General features: G+C 40.8%; 1 protein-coding gene across 1 annotated transcript in view; it reads left to right on the top strand.

Annotated features, from left to right (window-relative positions):
• Positions 1-20,003, top strand: part of itih2 (inter-alpha-trypsin inhibitor heavy chain 2) — a 48,276-nt gene that overhangs the window by 9,162 nt on the left and 19,111 nt on the right. The window contains exons 2-6 of the mRNA XM_041780867.1: positions 9,258-9,290; positions 10,932-10,970; positions 18,615-18,787; positions 18,863-18,967; positions 19,041-19,203. Of these exons, the coding sequence (XP_041636801.1) occupies positions 9,258-9,290; positions 10,932-10,970; positions 18,615-18,787; positions 18,863-18,967; positions 19,041-19,203 (513 nt within the window). The remainder of the gene's footprint in view (positions 1-9,257; positions 9,291-10,931; positions 10,971-18,614; positions 18,788-18,862; positions 18,968-19,040; positions 19,204-20,003) is intronic.

Below are 20,003 nucleotides of genomic sequence, written 5' to 3'. Positions count from 1 at the left end.
GTAATCTGTAGTGTCAGTCTCTAACTGTATTTAGTCTCAGTAATCTGTAGTGTCAGTCTCTAACTGTATTTAGTCTCAGTAATCTGTAGTGTCAGTCTCTAACTGTATTTAGTCTCAGTAATCTGTAGTGTCAGTCTCTAACTGTATTTAGTCTCAGTAATCTGTAGTGTCAGTCTCTAACTGTATTTAGTCTCAGTAATCTGTAGTGTCAGTCTCTAACTGTATTTAGTCTCTCAGTAATCTGTAGTGTCAGTCTCTAACTGTATTTAATCTCAGTAATCTGTAGTGTCAGTCTCTAACTGTATTTAATCTCAGTAATCTGTAGTGTCAGTCTCTAACTGTATTTAGTCTCAGTAATCTGTAGTGTCAGTCTCTAACTGTATTTAGTCTCAGTAATCTGTAGTGTCAGTCTCTAACTGTATTTAGTCTCTCAGTAATCTGTAGTGTCAGTCTCTAACTGTATTTAGTCTCTCAGTAATCTGTAGTGTCAGTCTCTAACTGTATTTAGTCTCAGTAATCTGTAGTGTCAGTCTCTAGCTGTATTTAGTCTCAGTAATCTGTAGTGTCAGTCTCTAACTGTATTTAGTCTCTCAGTAATCTGTAGTGTCAGTCTCTAACTGTATTTAGTCTCAGTAATCTGTAGTGTCAGTCTCTAACTGTATTTAATCTCAGTAATCTGTAGTGTCAGTCTCTAACTGTATTTAATCTCAGTAATCTGTAGTGTCAGTCTCTAACTGTATTTAGTCTCTCAGTAATCTGTAGTGTCAGTCTCTAACTGTATTTAATCTCAGTAATCTGTATTGTCAGTCTCTAACTGTATTTAGTCTCAGTAATCTGTAGTGTCAGTCTCTAACTGTATTCAATCTCAGTAATCTGTAGTGTCAGTCTCTAACTGTATTTAGTCTCAGTAATCTGTAGTGTCAGTCTCTAACTGTATTTAGTCTCTCAGTAATCTGTAGTGTCAGTCTCTAACTGTATTTAGTCTCAGTAATCTGTAGTGTCAGTCTCTAACTGTATTTAATCTCAGTAATCTGTAGTGTCAGTCTCTAACTGTATTTAGTCTCAGTAATCTGTAGTGTCAGTCTCTAACTGTATTTAATCTCAGTAATCTGTAGTGTCAGTCTCTAACTGTATTTAGTCTCAGTAATCTGTAGTGTCAGTCTCTAACTGTATTTATTCTCTCAGTAATCTGTAGTGTCAGTCTCTAACTGTATTTAGTCTCAGTAATCTGTAGTGTCAGTCTCTAACTGTATTTAATCTCAGTAATCTGTAGTGTCAGTCTCTAACTGTATTTAGTCTCAGTAATCTGTAGTGTCAGTCTCTAACTGTATTTAATCTCAGTAATCTGTAGTGTCAGTCTCTAACTGTATTTAGTCTCAGTAATCTGTAGTGTCAGTCTCTAACTGTATTTAGTCTCAGTAATCTGTAGTGTCAGTCTCTAACTGTATTTAGTCTCAGTAATCTGTAGTGTCAGTCTCTAACTGTATTTAGTCTCAGTAATCTGTAGTGTCAGTCTCTAACTGTATTTAGTCTCAGTAATCTGTAGTGTCAGTCTCTAACTGTATTTAGTCTCAGTAATCTGTAGTGTCAGTCTCTAACTGTATTTAGTCTCAGTAATCTGTAGTGTCAGTCTCTAACTGTATTTAGTCTCAGTAATCTGTAGTGTCAGTCTCTAACTGTATTTAGTCTCAGTAATCTGTAGTGTCAGTCTCTAACTGTATTTAGTCTCAGTAATCTGTAGTGTCAGTCTCTAACTGTATTTAGTCTCAGTAATCTGTAGTGTCAGTCTCTAACTGTATTTAGTCTCAGTAATCTGTAGTGTCAGTCTCTAACTGTATTTAGTCTCAGTAATCTGTAGTGTCAGTCTCTAACTGTATTTAGTCTCAGTAATCTGTAGTGTCAGTCTCTAACTGTATTTAATCTCAGTAATCTGTAGTGTCAGTCTCTAACTGTATTTAGTCTCTCAGTAATCTGTAGTGTCAGTCTCTAACTGTATTTAGTCTCAGTAATCTGTAGTGTCAGTCTCTAACTGTATTTAGTCTCAGTAATCTGTAGTGTCAGTCTCTAACTGTATTTAGTCTCAGTAATCTGTAGTGTCAGTCTCTAACTGTATTTAGTCTCAGTAATCTGTAGTGTCAGTCTCTAACTGTATTTAGTCTCAGTAATCTGTAGTGTCAGTCTCTAACTGTATTTAGTCTCAGTAATCTGTAGTGTCAGTCTCTAACTGTATTTAGTCTCAGTAATCTGTAGTGTCAGTCTCTAACTGTATTTAGTCTCAGTAATCTGTAGTGTCAGTCTCTAACTGTATTTAGTCTCTCAGTAATCTGTAGTGTCAGTCTCTAACTGTATTTAGTCTCAGTAATCTGTAGTGTCAGTCTCTAACTGTATTTAATCTCAGTAATCTGTAGTGTCAGTCTCTAACTGTATTTAGTCTCAGTAATCTGTAGTGTCAGTCTCTAACTGTATTTAGTCTCAGTAATCTGTAGTGTCAGTCTCTAACTGTATTTAATCTCAGTAATCTGTAGTGTCAGTCTCTAACTGTATTTAATCTCAGTAATCTGTAGTGTCAGTCTCTAACTGTATTTAGTCTCAGTAATCTGTAGTGTCAGTCTCTAACTGTATTAAGTCTCAGTAATCTGTAGTGTCAGTCTCTAACTGTATTTAGTCTCTCAGTAATCTGTAGTGTCAGTCTCTAACTGTATTTAGTCTCAGTAATCTGTAGTGTCAGTCTCTAACTGTATTTAGTCTCAGTAATCTGTAGTGTCAGTCTCTAACTGTATTTAGTCTCAGTAATCTGTAGTGTCAGTCTCTAACTGTATTTAGTCTCAGTAATCTGTAGTGTCAGTCTCTAACTGTATTTAGTCTCAGTAATCTGTAGTGTCAGTCTCTAACTGTATTTAGTCTCAGTAATCTGTAGTGTCAGTCTCTAACTGTATTTAGTCTCAGTAATCTGTAGTGTCAGTCTCTAACTGTATTTAATCTCAGTAATCTGTAGTGTCAGTCTCTAACTGTATTTAATCTCAGTAATCTGTAGTGTCAGTCTCTAACTGTATTTAATCTCAGTAATCTGTAGTGTCAGTCTCTAACTGTATTTAATCTCAGTAATCTGTAGTGTCAGTCTCTAACTGTATTTAGTCTCAGTAATCTGTAGTGTCAGTCTCTAACTGTATTTAGTCTCAGTAATCTGTAGTGTCAGTCTCTAACTGTATTTAGTCTCTCAGTAATCTGTAGTGTCAGTCTCTAACTGTATTTAGTCTCAGTAATCTGTAGTGTCAGTCTCTAACTGTATTTAGTCTCTCAGTAATCTGTAGTGTCAGTCTCTAACTGTATTTAGTCTCAGTAATCTGTAGTGTCAGTCTCTAACTGTATTTAGTCTCTCAGTAATCTGTAGTGTCAGTCTCTAACTGTATTTAGTCTCAGTAATCTGTAGTGTCAGTCTCTAACTGTATTTAGTCTCAGTAATCTGTAGTGTCAGTCTCTAACTGTATTTAGTCTCAGTAATCTGTAGTGTCAGTCTCTAACTGTATTTAGTCTCAGTAATCTGTAGTGTCAGTCTCTAACTGTATTTAGTCTCAGTAATCTGTAGTGTCAGTCTCTAACTGTATTTAGTCTCAGTAATCTGTAGTGTCAGTCTCTAACTGTATTTAGTCTCAGTAATCTGTAGTGTCAGTCTCTAACTGTATTTAGTCTCTCAGTAATCTGTAGTGTCAGTCTCTAACTGTATTTAGTCTCTCAGTAATCTGTAGTGTCAGTCTCTAACTGTATTTAGTCTCTCAGTAATCTGTAGTGTCAGTCTCTAACTGTATTTAATCTCAGTAATCTGTAGTGTCAGTCTCTAACTGTATTTAATCTCAGTAATCTGTAGTGTCAGTCTCTAACTGTATTTAGTCTCAGTAATCTGTAGTGTCAGTCTCTAACTGTATTTAGTCTCTCAGTAATCTGTAGTGTCAGTCTCTAACTGTATTTAGTCTCTCAGTAATCTGTAGTGTCAGTCTCTAACTGTATTTAGTCTCTCAGTAATCTGTAGTGTCAGTCTCTAACTGTATTTAGTCTCAGTAATCTGTAGTGTCAGTCTCTAACTGTATTTAGTCTCAGTAATCTGTAGTGTCAGTCTCTAACTGTATTTAGTCTCTCAGTAATCTGTAGTGTCAGTCTCTAACTGTATTTAATCTCAGTAATCTGTAATGTCAGTCTCTAACTGTATTTAATCTCAGTAATCTGTAATGTCAGTCTCTAACTGTATTTAATCTCAGTAATCTGTAGTGTCAGTCTCTAACTGTATTTAGTCTCTCAGTAATCTGTAGTGTCAGTCTCTAACTGTATTTAATCTCAGTAATCTGTAGTGTCAGTCTCTAACTGTATTTAGTCTCAGTAATCTGTAGTGTCAGTCTCTAACTGTATTTAGTCTCTCAGTAATCTGTAGTGTCAGTCTCTAACTGTATTTAATCTCAGTAATCTGTAATGTCAGTCTCTAACTGTATTTAATCTCAGTAATCTGTAGTGTCAGTCTCTAACTGTATTTAGTCTCTCAGTAATCTGTAGTGTCAGTCTCTAACTGTATTTAGTCTCAGTAATCTGTAGTGTCAGTCTCTAACTGTATTTAGTCTCAGTAATCTGTAGTGTCAGTCTCTAACTGTATTTAGTCTCTCAGTAATCTGTAGTGTCAGTCTCTAACTGTATTTAGTCTCAGTAATCTGTAGTGTCAGTCTCTAACTGTATTTAGTCTCAGTAATCTGTAGTGTCAGTCTCTAACTGTATTTAGTCTCAGTAATCTGTAGTGTCAGTCTCTAACTGTATTTAATCTCAGTAATCTGTAGTGTCAGTCTCTAACTGTATTTAGTCTCAGTAATCTGTAGTGTCAGTCTCTAACTGTATTTAGTCTCAGTAATCTGTAGTGTCAGTCTCTAACTGTATTTAGTCTCAGTAATCTGTAGTGTCAGTCTCTAACTGTATTTAGTCTCAGTAATCTGTAGTGTCAGTCTCTAACTGTATTTAGTCTCAGTAATCTGTAGTGTCAGTCTCTAACTGTATTTAGTCTCAGTAATCTGTAGTGTCAGTCTCTAACTGTATTTAGTCTCAGTAATCTGTAGTGTCAGTCTCTAACTGTATTTAGTCTCAGTAATCTGTAGTGTCAGTCTCTAACTGTATTTAGTCTCTCAGTAATCTGTAGTGTCAGTCTCTAACTGTATTTAGTCTCAGTAATCTGTAGTGTCAGTCTCTAACTGTATTTAGTCTCAGTAATCTGTAGTGTCAGTCTCTAACTGTATTTAGTCTCAGTAATCTGTAGTGTCAGTCTCTAACTGTATTTAGTCTCAGTAATCTGTAGTGTCAGTCTCTAACTGTATTTAGTCTCAGTAATCTGTAGTGTCAGTCTCTAACTGTATTTAGTCTCAGTAATCTGTAGTGTCAGTTTCTAACTGTATTTAATCTCAGTAATCTGTAGTGTCAGTCTCTAACTGTATTTAATCTCAGTAATCTGTAGTGTCAGTCTCTAACTGTATTTAGTCTCTCAGTAATCTGTAGTGTCAGTCTCTAACTGTATTTAGTCTCAGTAATCTGTAGTGTCAGTCTCTAACTGTATTTAGTCTCAGTAATCTGTAGTGTCAGTCTCTAACTGTATTTAGTCTCAGTAATCTGTAGTGTCAGTCTCTAACTGTATTTAGTCTCAGTAATCTGTAGTGTCAGTCTCTAACTGTATTTAGTCTCAGTAATCTGTAGTGTCAGTCTCTAACTGTATTTAGTCTCAGTAATCTGTAGTGTCAGTCTCTAACTGTATTTAGTCTCAGTAATCTGTAGTGTCAGTCTCTAACTGTATTTAGTCTCAGTAATCTGTAGTGTCAGTCTCTAACTGTATTTAGTCTCAGTAATCTGTAGTGTCAGTCTCGAACTGTATTTAGTCTCAGTAATCTGTAGTGTCAGTCTCTAACTGTATTTAATCTCAGTAATCTGTAATGTCAGTCTCGAACTGTATTTAGTCTCTCAGTAATCTGTAGTGTCAGTCTCTAACTGTATTTAGTCTCTCAGTAATCTGTAGTGTCAGTCTCTAACTGTATTTAGTCTCTCAGTAATCTGTAGTGTCAGTCTCTAACTGTATTTAATCTCAGTAATCTGTAGTGTCAGTCTCTAACTGTATTTAATCTCAGTAATCTGTAGTGTCAGTCTCTAACTGTATTTAGTCTCAGTAATCTGTAGTGTCAGTCTCTAACTGTATTTAGTCTCTCAGTAATCTGTAGTGTCAGTCTCTAACTGTATTTAGTCTCTCAGTAATCTGTAGTGTCAGTCTCTAACTGTATTTAGTCTCTCAGTAATCTGTAGTGTCAGTCTCTAACTGTATTTAGTCTCAGTAATCTGTAGTGTCAGTCTCTAACTGTATTTAGTCTCAGTAATCTGTAGTGTCAGTCTCTAACTGTATTTAGTCTCTCAGTAATCTGTAGTGTCAGTCTCTAACTGTATTTAATCTCAGTAATCTGTAATGTCAGTCTCTAACTGTATTTAATCTCAGTAATCTGTAATGTCAGTCTCTAACTGTATTTAATCTCAGTAATCTGTAGTGTCAGTCTCTAACTGTATTTAGTCTCTCAGTAATCTGTAGTGTCAGTCTCTAACTGTATTTAATCTCAGTAATCTGTAATGTCAGTCTCTAACTGTATTTAATCTCAGTAATCTGTAGTGTCAGTCTCTAACTGTATTTAGTCTCTCAGTAATCTGTAGTGTCAGTCTCTAACTGTATTTAATCTCAGTAATCTGTAATGTCAGTCTCTAACTGTATTTAATCTCAGTAATCTGTAGTGTCAGTCTCTAACTGTATTTAGTCTCTCAGTAATCTGTAGTGTCAGTCTCTAACTGTATTTAATCTCAGTAATCTGTAGTGTCAGTCTCTAACTGTATTTAGTCTCAGTAATCTGTAGTGTCAGTCTCTAACTGTATTTAGTCTCTCAGTAATCTGTAGTGTCAGTCTCTAACTGTATTTAGTCTCAGTAATCTGTAGTGTCAGTCTCTAACTGTATTTAGTCTCAGTAATCTGTAGTGTCAGTCTCTAACTGTATTTAATCTCAGTAATCTGTAGTGTCAGTCTCTAACTGTATTTAGTCTCAGTAATCTGTAGTGTCAGTCTCTAACTGTATTTAGTCTCAGTAATCTGTAGTGTCAGTCTCTAACTGTATTTAGTCTCAGTAATCTGTAGTGTCAGTCTCTAACTGTATTTAGTCTCAGTAATCTGTAGTGTCAGTTTCTAACTGTATTTAATCTCAGTAATCTGTAGTGTCAGTCTCTAACTGTATTTAATCTCAGTAATCTGTAGTGTCAGTCTCTAACTGTATTTAGTCTCTCAGTAATCTGTAGTGTCAGTCTCTAACTGTATTTAGTCTCAGTAATCTGTAGTGTCAGTCTCTAACTGTATTTAGTCTCAGTAATCTGTAGTGTCAGTCTCTAACTGTATTTAGTCTCAGTAATCTGTAGTGTCAGTCTCTAACTGTATTTAGTCTCAGTAATCTGTAGTGTCAGTCTCTAACTGTATTTAGTCTCAGTAATCTGTAGTGTCAGTCTCTAACTGTATTTAGTCTCAGTAATCTGTAGTGTCAGTCTCTAACTGTATTTAGTCTCAGTAATCTGTAGTGTCAGTCTCTAACTGTATTTAGTCTCAGTAATCTGTAGTGTCAGTCTCTAACTGTATTTAATCTCTCTTTTCTATCATTCTGTTGTGAGTTGTCTTGGTGTAAAGGGATGTTTCTGTGAGCCTTAAGTTCTCTGCTTTCGCCTGAAGGATCAGGAATCATCTTTTAGTGATTTAAACTTCTCTGACCGTGTTCTTTATGTGTGATGATGAGATCTGCTGTTCTGTGTTCAGATGGTCTGGGGGCATTGGAGGTGGAGGCAGTGAGATGGTCTGGGGGCGTTGGAGGTGGAGGCAGTGAGATGGTCTGGGGGCGTTGGAGGTGGAGGCAGTGAGATGGTCTGGGGGCGTTGGAGGTGGAGGCAGTGTGATGGTCTGGGGGTTGTGGAGGTGGAGGCAGTGAGATGGTCTGGGGGCGTTGGAGGTGGAGGCAGTGAGATGGTCTGGGGGCGTTGGAGGTGGAGGCAGTGAGATGGTCTGGGGGCGTTGGAGGTGGAGGCAGTGAGATGGTCTGGGGGCGTTGGAGGTGGAGGCAGTGTGATGGTCTGGGGGCGTTGGAGGTGGAGGCAGTGAGATGGTCTGGGGGCGTTGGAGGTGAAGGCAGTGTGATGGTCTGGGGGCTTTGAAGGTGATAATAGGAGGTTTTTAAAGAGTGGAAGAGACGTTCAAGGAAGGGCAGCTGTCACAAGATTTTGCAGTGCCATGCCATTGGCACCGGACTGACCTTGGTTGGAGCCAGTTTCATCCTCCAACAGGATAATGACCCAGAACACATCTCCAGCGTTTCTGCAGAATATTTAGATGATAATCATTCAGCCAGAATTCTGACTGTAATGGAGTGGCCAGCACAGTCCTCAGATCTGAACCCAATGGAGCTGTTGTGGGAGGAGCTTAACCGTACAGCACGGAGGAAGACTCCATCAACAATCCATCCTGTAGGAGATTCTCCAGGAAGCATGGGGGAAATCTCCTCATATTACCTTGAAGAACTGACAGCTAGAATGTCTAAGGTCTGCACAGTTGTCACTGCTGTAAAAGGTGTTCATTTTCTGTGGAGGCAAAGTTTAAAGAACATTTTTCTTTAAAATCATTATTTTTAACTCTGACAATGTCAGCATGTCCAGTTCATTTGCTGTGCTTCCTATTCAAACTAATTTCACAAGTTTTTCCATGGAAAACTGGATAAATTCCATGTGATACTGAGCTTTGGAGCGGTAGTGCATATATATTGCAGCATAAATAAATAAATAAAATTCACATTTGTTTCCTTGAGCAGATAGGTTGTTATTCAGGTTAAATATAAAATATGGTTATTACAGATTAACTTTGGAATGTACCATGATTTTGCTGACCTCCATGGGCCCCCAGTTTGGCAGGACCCCAGAAAGCTCCCCCTTCCCCCCCTCATAGATGGCCTTGAGAATCAGACTGTGTGGTTTGGTTTGGGATTGTCATATTATCAGACTACGGTATGGTGTGATAAATACTATTTGTTTTTTTATCAATACAATTATGAATTGTATCCTAAAATAAATCATGATTTTCTTAACTTCCTGCAGAAACAAATGCAGAATCCTTCCTCCTGAATCTGCATATAAAATTTATTTCCTCTTTATTTATTTATATATTTTTTGTCTGCCTGCAGACACACATTCATGATCATCTGGAGAGACAAAAGGTAAGATCTGTCCTCCTGTCCATCTTTGAATGTCTGATAATGTTCCTGACTGTCCTAACGTTCCTGACTGTCTTAACGTTCCTGACTGTCCTAATGTTCCTGACTGTCTTATCGTTCCTGACTGTCTTAACGTTCCTGACTGTCCTAATGTTCCTGACTGTCTGAATGTTCCTGACTGTCCTAACAATTCTGACTGTCCTAACGTTCCTGACTGTCCTAATATTTCTGACTGTCCTAATGTTCCTGACTGTCCGAATGTTCCTGACTGTCCTCACGTTCCTGACAGTCCGAACATTTTTAAATGCCCTAATGTTCCTGACTGTCCTAATGTTCCTGACTGTCCCAATGTTCCTGACTGTCCTAACGTTCCTGACTGTCCTAAGTTCCTCACTGTCCCAACGTTCCTGACTGTCTTACTGTTCCTGACTGTCTTAACTTTCCTGACTGTTTAACTTTCCTGACTGTCCTGATGTTCTTGACTGTCTGAACGTTCCTGACTGTCCTAATGTTCCTGACTGTCCTAACATTCCTGACAGTCTTAATGTTTCTGACTGTCCTACTGTTCCTGACTGTCCTCAGGTTCCTGACAGTCCGAACATTCCTGACTGTCTTAACGTTCCTGACTGTCCTACTGTTCCTGACTGTCCTCACGTTCCTGACTGTCCTACTGTTCCTGACTGTCCTCACGTTCCTGACTGGCTGAACATTCCTGACTGTCCTAATGTTCCTGACTGTCCTCACGTTCCTTACTGTCCTAATGTTCCTGACTGTCCCAATGTTCCTGACTGTCCCAATGTTCCTGACTATCCTCATGTTCCTGACTGGCCGAACATTCCTGACTGTCCTAATGTTCCTGACTGTCCTCACGTCCTGACTGTCTGAATGTTCCTGACTGTCCTAATATTCCTGATTGTCCGAACATTCCTGACTGTCCTAATGTTCCTGACTATCCTCATGTTCCTGACTGTCCGAACGTTCCTGACTGTCCTAATGTTCCTGACTTTCCTAATATTCCTGATTGTCCGAACATTCCTGACTGTCCCAATGTTCCTGACTGTCCTCACGTTCCTTACTGTCCTAATGTTCCTGACTGTCCCAATGTTCCTGACTGTCCTAATGTTCCTGACTATCCTCATGTTCCTGACTGGCCGAACATTCCTGACTGTCCTAATGTTCCTGACTGTCCTCACGTCCTGACTGTCCGAACGTTCCTGACTGTCCTAATGTTCCTGACTGTCCTAATATTCCTGATTGTCCGAACATTCCTGACTGTCCTAATGTTCCTGACTATCCTCATGTTCCTGACTGTCCGAACATTCCTGACTGTCCTCATGTTCCTGACTATCCTCATGTTCCTGACTGTCCGAACGTTCCTGACTGTCCGAATGTTCCTGACTGTCCTAACGTTCCTGACTGTCTTAACGTTCCTGACTGTCCGAATGTTCCTGACTGTCCGAACGTTCCTGACTGTCCGAATGTTCCTGACTGTCCTACTGTTCCTGACTGTCCTAGTGGTTGGTTGAGTTTCAGTATCTGCAGACAGAGATGGATGTGGTTTCAAAATAACCATCTGATCAATAATGGACCGTTTACATTAATAATCCTAATGATCAATAACACCAGATTAACTCTGTGTTTCAGAGGGCCATACTGACGAGTGAGGAGCAGGAAGACTTTGAGGTATGCACCCCCCCTCACCCCCCCCCATCATCCTGTTGTTGAAGCATGTGCACTGTGACCCAGTTCGACTTATCTGTGGATCAATATCCAGCTGTTTGAGGAGAGCCTGATGACTGACCGGTTATTGACTTTATCCTGCTGCCATCCAACACTGGCAAAGTTTTTCACCATCACTGTCTGAGAAAACTCAAGTCTAACACATCTTCAAAATGTCTATCCATTTCTATCAGGACAAAACAATTAATATTGATCTCTGTAGATCATTACGGTCAAAGGTGACCATGCTGACTTTATCCCACAACAGTCCCAGACTAATGGAGAGGTTGGTCAGCTCTGTCCCAGAAAACTCAAGTCTATAAAACATCTCTAAAATATCTAACATCTATCTAACATCCATCTATCAGGACAAAGCATGATTGATCTCTATAAAGATAAAGAAACCATGATACCAACCAGGCCAGTCAAAGGCCTAAAACTAGGCCAAAGAAAGACCTAAAACCAGGCCAAAGAAAGACCTAAAACCAGGCCAAAGAACGAAGACCTAAGACCAGGCCAAATAAAGACCTAAGACCAGGCAAAATAAAGAATTTAAACCAAGTCAAACAAAGACCTAAAACCAGGCCAAATGAAAATTTAAAACCAGGGTAAAAAAAGACCTAAGACCAGGCCAAACAAAGACCTAAAACCAGGGTAAAAAAAGACCTCAGACCAGGCCAAACAAAGACCTAAAACCAGGGTGAACAAAGACCTAAGACCAGGCCAAACAGAGACCTAAGACCTAACCAAACAAAGACCTAAAACCAGGCCAAACAGAGACCTAAAACCAGGGTAAATAAAGACCTAAGACCAGGCCAAACAGTGACCTTAAACCAGGGTAAATAAAGACCTAAGACCAGGCCAAACAAGGACCTAAAACCAAGGTAAATAAAGACCTAAGACCAGGCCAAATAAAGACCTGAGACCTGGCCAAACAGAGACCTAAAACCAGGCCAAACAAAGACCTAAAACCAGGGTAAATAAAGACCTAAGACCTGGCCAAACAAAGACCTATGACCAGGCCAAACATAGACCTAAGACCAGGCCAAACAAAGACCTAAAACCATGTCAAACAGAGACCTGAAGCCAGGTAAAATAAAGACCTAAGACCAGGCCAAATAAAGACCTGAGACCTGGCCAAACAGAGACCTAAAACCAGGCCAAACAAAGACCTAAAACCAGGGTAAATAAAGACCTAAGACCTGGCCAAACAAAGACCTATGACCAGGCCAAACATAGACCTAAGACCAGGCCAAACAAAGACCTAAAACCATGTCAAACAGAGACCTGAAGCCAGGTAAAATAAAGACCTAAGACCAGGCCAAATAAAGACCTGAGACCTGGCCAAACAGAGACCTAAAACCAGGCCAAACAAAGACCTAAAACCAGGGTAAATAAAGACCTAAGACCTGGCCAAACAAAGACCTATGACCAGGCCAAACATAGACCTAAGACCAGGCCAAACAAAGACCTAAAACCATGTCAAACAGAGACCTGAAGCCAGGTAAAATAAAGACCTAAGACCAGGCCAAACAAAGACCTAAGACGTAGCCAAACAGAAACCTAAAGCATGCCAAACAAAGACCTAAATCCAGGGTAAATAAAGACCTAAGACCTGGCCAAACAGAGACCTTAGACCAGGCCAAACAACGACCTAAAACCAGGCCAAACAGAGACCTAAAACCAGGGTAAACAGAGACCTACAACCAGGCCAAACAAAGCCCTAAGACCTAGCCAAACAAAGACCTCAAACCAGGCCAAACAGAGACCTAAAACCAGGGTAAATAAAGACCTAAGACCAGGCCAAACGAAGACCTAAGACCAGGCAATACAAAGACCTAAAACCAGGCCAAACAAAGACCTAAAACCATGCCAAACAAAGACCTAAGACCCGTCCAAAAAAAGACCTAAACCCATGTCGAACAGAGACCTTACGCCCAGGCCAAACAAAGACCTAAAACCATGTCAAACAAAGACCTTAGACCAGGCCAAGCAACGACCTAAAACCATGCAAAACAGAGACCTAAAACCAGGGTAAATAAAGACCTAAGACCAGGCCAAACAAAGACCTCAATCCAGGCCAAATTAATATTTTAAACCAAGCCAAATAAAGACTTAAGACCAGGCAATACAAAGACCTAAAACAAGGCCAAAGAAAGACCTAAAACCAGGCCAAACAAAGTCCTAAAACCATGCCAAACAAAGACCTAAGACCCGGCCAAACAAAGACCTAAAACCATGTCAAACAGAGACCTGAAGCCAGGTAAAATAAAGACCTAAGACCAGGCCAAACAAAGACCTAAGACCTAGCCAAACAGAAACCTAAATTATGCCAAACAAAGACCTAAATCCAGGCCAAACAAAGACCTAAATCCAGGGTAAATAAAGACCTAAGACCTGGCCAAACAGAGACCTAAGACCAGGCCAAACAAACACCTAAAACCAGGCCAACAGAGACCTAAAACCAGGGTAAATAAAGACCTAAAACCAGGGTAAATAAAGACCTAAAACCAGGCCAAACAGAGACCTAAAACCAGGGTAAACAAAGACCTAAAACCAGGCCAAACAGAGACCTAAAACCAGGGTAAACAAAGACCTAAAACCAGGCCAAACGAAGACCTAAGACCTAGCCAAACAAAGACCTAAGACCAGGCCAAACAAAGACCTGAGACCTGGCCAAACAGAGACCTACAGCCAGGCCAAACAAAGACCTAAAACCAGGGTAAATAAAGACCTAAGACCTGGCCAAACAGAGACCTAAGACCAGGCTAAACAAAGACCTAAAACCAGGCCAAACAGAGACCTAAAACCAGGGTAAACAGAGACCTACAGCCAGGCCAAACAAAGACCTAAGACCTGGCCAAACAGAGACCTAAAATCAGGCCAAACAAAGACCTAAAACCAGGCCAAACAAAGTCCTAAAACCATGCCAAACAAAGACCTAAGACCCGGCCAAACAAAGACCTAAAACCATGTCAAACAGAGACCTGAAGCCAGGTAAAATAAAGACCTAAGACCAGGCCAAACAAAGACCTAAGACCTAGCCAAACAGAAACCTAAATTATGCCAAACAAAGACCTAAATCCAGGCCAAACAGAGACCTAAGACCAGGCCAAACAAACACCTAAAACCAGGCCAAACAGAGACCTAAAACCAGGGTAAACAAAGACCTAAAACCAGGGTAAATAAAGACCTAAAACCAGGCCAAACAGAGACCTAAAACCAGGGTAAACAAAGACCTAAAACCAGGCCAAAGAAAGACCTAAGACCTAGCCAAACAAAGACCTAAGACCAGGCCAAACAAAGACCTGAGACCTGGCCAAACAGAGACCTACAGCCAGGCCAAACAAAGACCTAAAACCAGGGTAAATAAAGACCTAAGACCTGGCCAAACAGAGACCTAAGACCAGGCCAAACAAAGACCTAAAACCAGGCCAAACAGAGACCTAAAACCAGGGTAAACAGAGACCTACAGCCAGGCCAAACAAAGACCTAAGACCTGGCTAAACAGAGACCTAAAATCAGGCCAAACAAAGACATAAAACCAGGGTAAATAAAGACCTAAAACCAGGCCAAACAAAGACCTAAAACCAGGCCAAACAACGACCTAAAACCATGCCAAACAGAGACCTAAAACCAGGGTAAATAAAGACCTAAAACCAGGCCAAACAGAGACCTAAAACCAGGCCAAACAGAGACGTAAAACCAGGGTAAACATAGACCTACAACCAGGCCAAACAAAGACCTAAGACCTAGCCAAACAAAGACCTAAGCCCAGGCCAAACAAAGACCTGAGACCTGGCCAAACAGAGACCTAAAACCAGGCCAAACAAAGACCTAAGACCTGGCCAAACAGAGACCTAAAATCAGGCCAAACAAAGACCTAAAACCAGGCCAAACAAAGTCCTAAAACCATGCCAAACAAAGACCTAAGACCCGGCCAAACAAAGACCTAAAACCATGTCAAACAGAGACCTGAAGCCAGGTAAAATAAAGACCTAAGACCAGGCCAAACAAAGACCTAAGACCTAGCCAAACAGAAACCTAAATTATGCCAAACAAAGACCTAAATCCAGGCCAAACAGAGACCTAAGACCAGGCCAAACAAACACCTAAAACCAGGCCAAACAGAGACCTAAAACCAGGGTAAACAAAGACCTAAAACCAGGGTAAATAAAGACCTAAAACCAGGCCAAACAGAGACCTAAAACCAGGGTAAACAAAGACCTAAAACCAGGCCAAAGAAAGACCTAAGACCTAGCCAAACAAAGACCTAAGACCAGGCCAAACAAAGACCTGAGACCTGGCCAAACAGAGACCTACAGCCAGGCCAAACAAAGACCTAAAACCAGGGTAAATAAAGACCTAAGACCTGGCCAAACAGAGACCTAAGACCAGGCCAAACAAAGACCTAAAACCAGGCCAAACAGAGACCTAAAACCAGGGTAAACAGAGACCTACAGCCAGGCCAAACAAAGACCTAAGACCTGGCTAAACAGAGACCTAAAATCAGGCCAAACAAAGACATAAAACCAGGGTAAATAAAGACCTAAAACCAGGCCAAACAAAGACCTAAAACCAGGCCAAACAACGACCTAAAACCATGCCAAACAGAGACCTAAAACCAGGGTAAATAAAGACCTAAAACCAGGCCAAACAGAGACCTAAAACCAGGCCAAACAGAGACGTAAAACCAGGGTAAACATAGACCTACAACCAGGCCAAACAAAGACCTAAGACCTAGCCAAACAAAGACCTAAGCCCAGGCCAAACAAAGACCTGAGACCTGGCCAAACAGAGACCTAAAACCAGGCCAAACAAAGACCTAAAACCAGGGTAAATAAAGACCTAAAACCAGGCCAAACAAAGACCTAAAACCAGGCCAAACAGAGACGTAAAACCAATCCAAATAGAGACCTAAAACCAGGGTAAACAGAGACCTACAACCAGGCCAAACAAAGACCTAAGACCTAGCCAAACAAAGACCTAAGACCAGGCCAAACAAAGACCTGAGACCTGGCCAAACAGAGACCTACAGCCAGGCCAAACAAAGACCTAAAACCAGGGTAAATAAAGACCTAAGACCTGGCCAAACAGAGACCTAAGACCAGGCCAAACAAAGACCTAAAACCAGGCCAAACAGAGACCTAAAACCAGGGTAAACAGAGACCTACAGCCAGGCCAAACAAAGACCTAAGACCTGGCCAAACAGAGACCTAAAATCAGGCCAAACAAAGACCTAAAACCAGGGTAAATAAAGACCTAAAACCAGGCCAAACAAAGACCTAAAACCAGGCCAAACAGAGACCTAAAACCAGGCCAAACAGAGACCTAAAACCAGGCCAAACAGAGACCTAAAACCAGGCCAAACAAAGACCTAAGACCTAGCCAAACAAAGACCTAAAACCAGGGTAAATAAAGACCTAAGACCTGGCCAAACAGAGACCTAAAACCATGCCAAACTGAGACCTAAAACCAGGGTAAATAAAGACCTAAGACCAGGCCAAACAAAGACCTACAACCAGGCCAAATGAATATTTTAAACCAAGCCAAAAAAAGACTTAAGACCAGGCAATACAAAGACCTAAAACCATGCCAAACAGAGACCTAACACCAGGCCAAACAAAGACCTAAAACCAGGCCAAACAAAGACCTCAAACCAGGCCAAATGAAAACCTTGAACCAGGCCAAATAAAGACTTAAGACCAGGCCAAACAAAAACCTAAAACCAGGCCAAACAACGACCTAAAACCAGGCCAAACAAAGAAATAAAACCAGGAAAAATAAAGAGTAAAACCAGATCAAACAAAGACCTAAAACCATGCCAAACGAAGACCTAAGACCAGGCAAAATAAAGAATTTAATCCAGGCCAAACAAAGACCTAAAATAAAGACTTATGACCAGCCAATACAAAGACCTAAAACCAGGGTAAATAAAGACCTAAAACCAGGCCAAACAAAGACCTAAAACCAGGCCAAACAGAGACCTAAGACCAGATCAAACAATGACCTTGACAAGGCTTGATGTTACCCTATACCAGACCAAACAAAGACCTAAGACTATGAACTATATTTTTCTGATAATTCCAACTATCGCAAATACCCAACCAGAAGAGCAAACCAATTGCGTGCCCCTTCAGTGTCACACCTCTAGAGCGCAGTAATTCATTACATACAGAGGTGTCACACTGTGGAACACATACTCACACCTCCTAGAAAAAACATTCTCCCCCGGTGCGCCGGTAGTCAAGTGGTTAAGGCGCACGCCATATACGCAGGCGACCCGGGTTCGAATCCAGCCCATGGCACTATTTCCTGCATGTCTCTCCCCGCTCTCCTCCCTGTTTCCAACTCTATCCACTGTCCTATCTAATAAAGGCAAAAAAGGCCAAAAATAAATCTTAAAAAAAAAAAAAAAAAAACATTCTCCCTAAAGATGTTCAAAAAATGTTTAATAAATAAATTGATTACATCAGACATTGGCATTCTATACACCTGCATTTTTTATTTCAATCTGTAGCCCACAACTTCTCCAGATCAAAATAGCAAAATTAATAACAAAATTCTTTGGTAGCATACAAGGGTAGCAGCAACTCAAACACTCTTCTGGCTGGGTAAAGACATGTATCGACATTTATACTCTCACAGGAATGTATGACCAACTATATTAAAATTTCATATGTTAAGTGGGTATGTTTGTTTGTGTATGTGTGTGTGCACATGCCTAAATATGTGTGAAATGTACTTTACATTCTGAGTGCAATAGTCTAGCACCTCCTTTACAACCCTAGTGTGTACATATCTGTTTATTTCTGTGTATGCAAAATGAAGTACAAGGACGTGTCTATTGTTGGAAGTATGAAATAAGAACATCAAATTGTCATCACAGAAAACAATGCCTTGAACATAGCACGTTGTGTTTTCTGCACTGCCTTACCTGTTATGTGTTTTTTCCTTTTGTTCATTTTAATCTTGACCATTATCACTACTGGTTATTAGTTATGACTACTATGGTGATGTTTAATTAAAAGCCATTCTCGGGTTTCCTTACCTCACCAGCACAATCTTACATGTGTACTTTCCTTGTCAAATGTGTGCACTAACTGTAAATTGTTATTTCTTATTTGTGCAAACACAAATAAAGAAAGAAAGAAAGAAAGAAAGAAAGACCAGACCAAACAAAGACCTAAAACCAGGCCTAATGTCACCTAAAACCAGACCAAACAAAGACCTAAGACCAGAGCAAACAAAGACCTAAGACCAGGCCTAATGTCACCTAAAACCAGAGCAAACAAAGACCTAAGACCAGGCCTAATGTCACCTAAAACCAGACCAAACAAAGACCTAAGACCAGACCAAACAACGACCTAAGACCAGACCAAATAAAGACCTAACCCCATACATACATAAAAAATATTAGAAAGGGTTAGAACTTTTGGGTCCTTTCTTGTTAAAAGGAAGTCCCTTAAGTATTTGAACATGTTTAACAAAATTCTTAAAGTTACACCCATAAAAATGGACTCACTGCTAAGAAATGAGGTTGATTCACAGGAAGCCTGCTCTTAAACTGCAAGGTTTCAACCTGATGACTTGTGATCTCCTACTCAGGCCATCCGTGGAGATGACATCACCGTCAAGAGCTACAAGGTGGAGAGCCGCATCACATCACGCTTTGCCCACACCACCGTGCGAAGCTCTGTGGTCAACTCAGGCTCCAAAGCTCAGAGCATTGGCTTCAACGTGCAGATCCCCAAACGGGCATTCATCACCAACTTCACCATGTGAGAGCAGCTCCATACCATCCAAACGCTGTTTCACCGAGACCTTTTTTAATCTTTGGTACGTTTATGATGCAGGAATGTAAACGGGATCACCTTCATGGGCTCAGTGAAGGAGAAGACAGTGGCCAGGAACCTTTACGCCCAGGCCCGGGCCCGGGGAAAGGCAGCTGGCATTGTCAGGTAAACTACCTGGCTTTCTTTCCTCTGTCAGACTTCAACAGCTTCATCAAAAACAGTTTCTGTCTGCTTCTAGGGCCAACTCCCATGACATGGAGACCTTTAAGACCGAAGTCCACGTTCCTCCAGGCAGTAACATCGAGTTTGAGCTTCACTACCAGGAGATGATGCAGCGGAGGCTCGGCGTATACGATCACATGCTGTACCTGCAGCCCGGGAGGCTGGTGCCTCACTTCCAGGTAGAAAGACCATGTGATCCATCTTTGACAGAGACCACGTGGTCCATCTTTGACAGAGACCACGTGGTCCATCTTTGACAGAGACCACGTGATCCATCTTTGACAGAGACCACGTGGTCCATCTTTGACAGAGACCACGTGGTCCATCTTTGACAGAGACCACGTGATCCATCTTTGACAGAGACCACGTGGTCCATCTTTGACAGAGACCACGTCATCCATCTTTGACAGAGACCACGTCATCCATCTTTGACAGAGACCACGTGATCCATCTTTGACAGAGACCACGTGGTCCATCTTTGACAGAGACCACGTGCTCCATCTTTGACAGAGACCACATGGTCCATCTTTGACAGAGACCACATCATCCATCTTTGACAGAGACAACGTGGTCCATCTTTGACAGAGACCACATCATCCATCTTTGACAGAGACCACGTGGTCCATCTTTGACAGAGACCACATCATCCATCTTTGACAGAGACCACGTGGTCCATCTTTGACAGAGACCACGTGATCCATCTTTGACAGAGACCACGTGATCCATCTTTGACAGAGACCACGTGGTCCATCTTTGACAGAGACCACGTGATCCATCTTTGACAGAGACCACATCATCCATCTTTGACAGAGACAACGTGGTCCATCTTTGACAGAGACCACATCATCCATCTTTGACAGAGACCACGTGGTCCATCTTTGACAGAGACCACATCATCCATCTTTGACAGAGACCACGTGGTCCATCTTTGACAGAGACCACGTGATCCATCTTTGACAGAGACCACGTGATCCATCTT

Source organism: Cheilinus undulatus, linkage group 23 (assembly GCF_018320785.1).
Source record: "Cheilinus undulatus linkage group 23, ASM1832078v1, whole genome shotgun sequence".
Taxonomy (NCBI): Eukaryota; Metazoa; Chordata; class Actinopteri; order Labriformes; family Labridae; genus Cheilinus; species Cheilinus undulatus.
The sequence above is the reverse complement of the archived record's forward strand: the minus strand, read 5'-3'. Positions and strand labels throughout refer to the sequence as shown.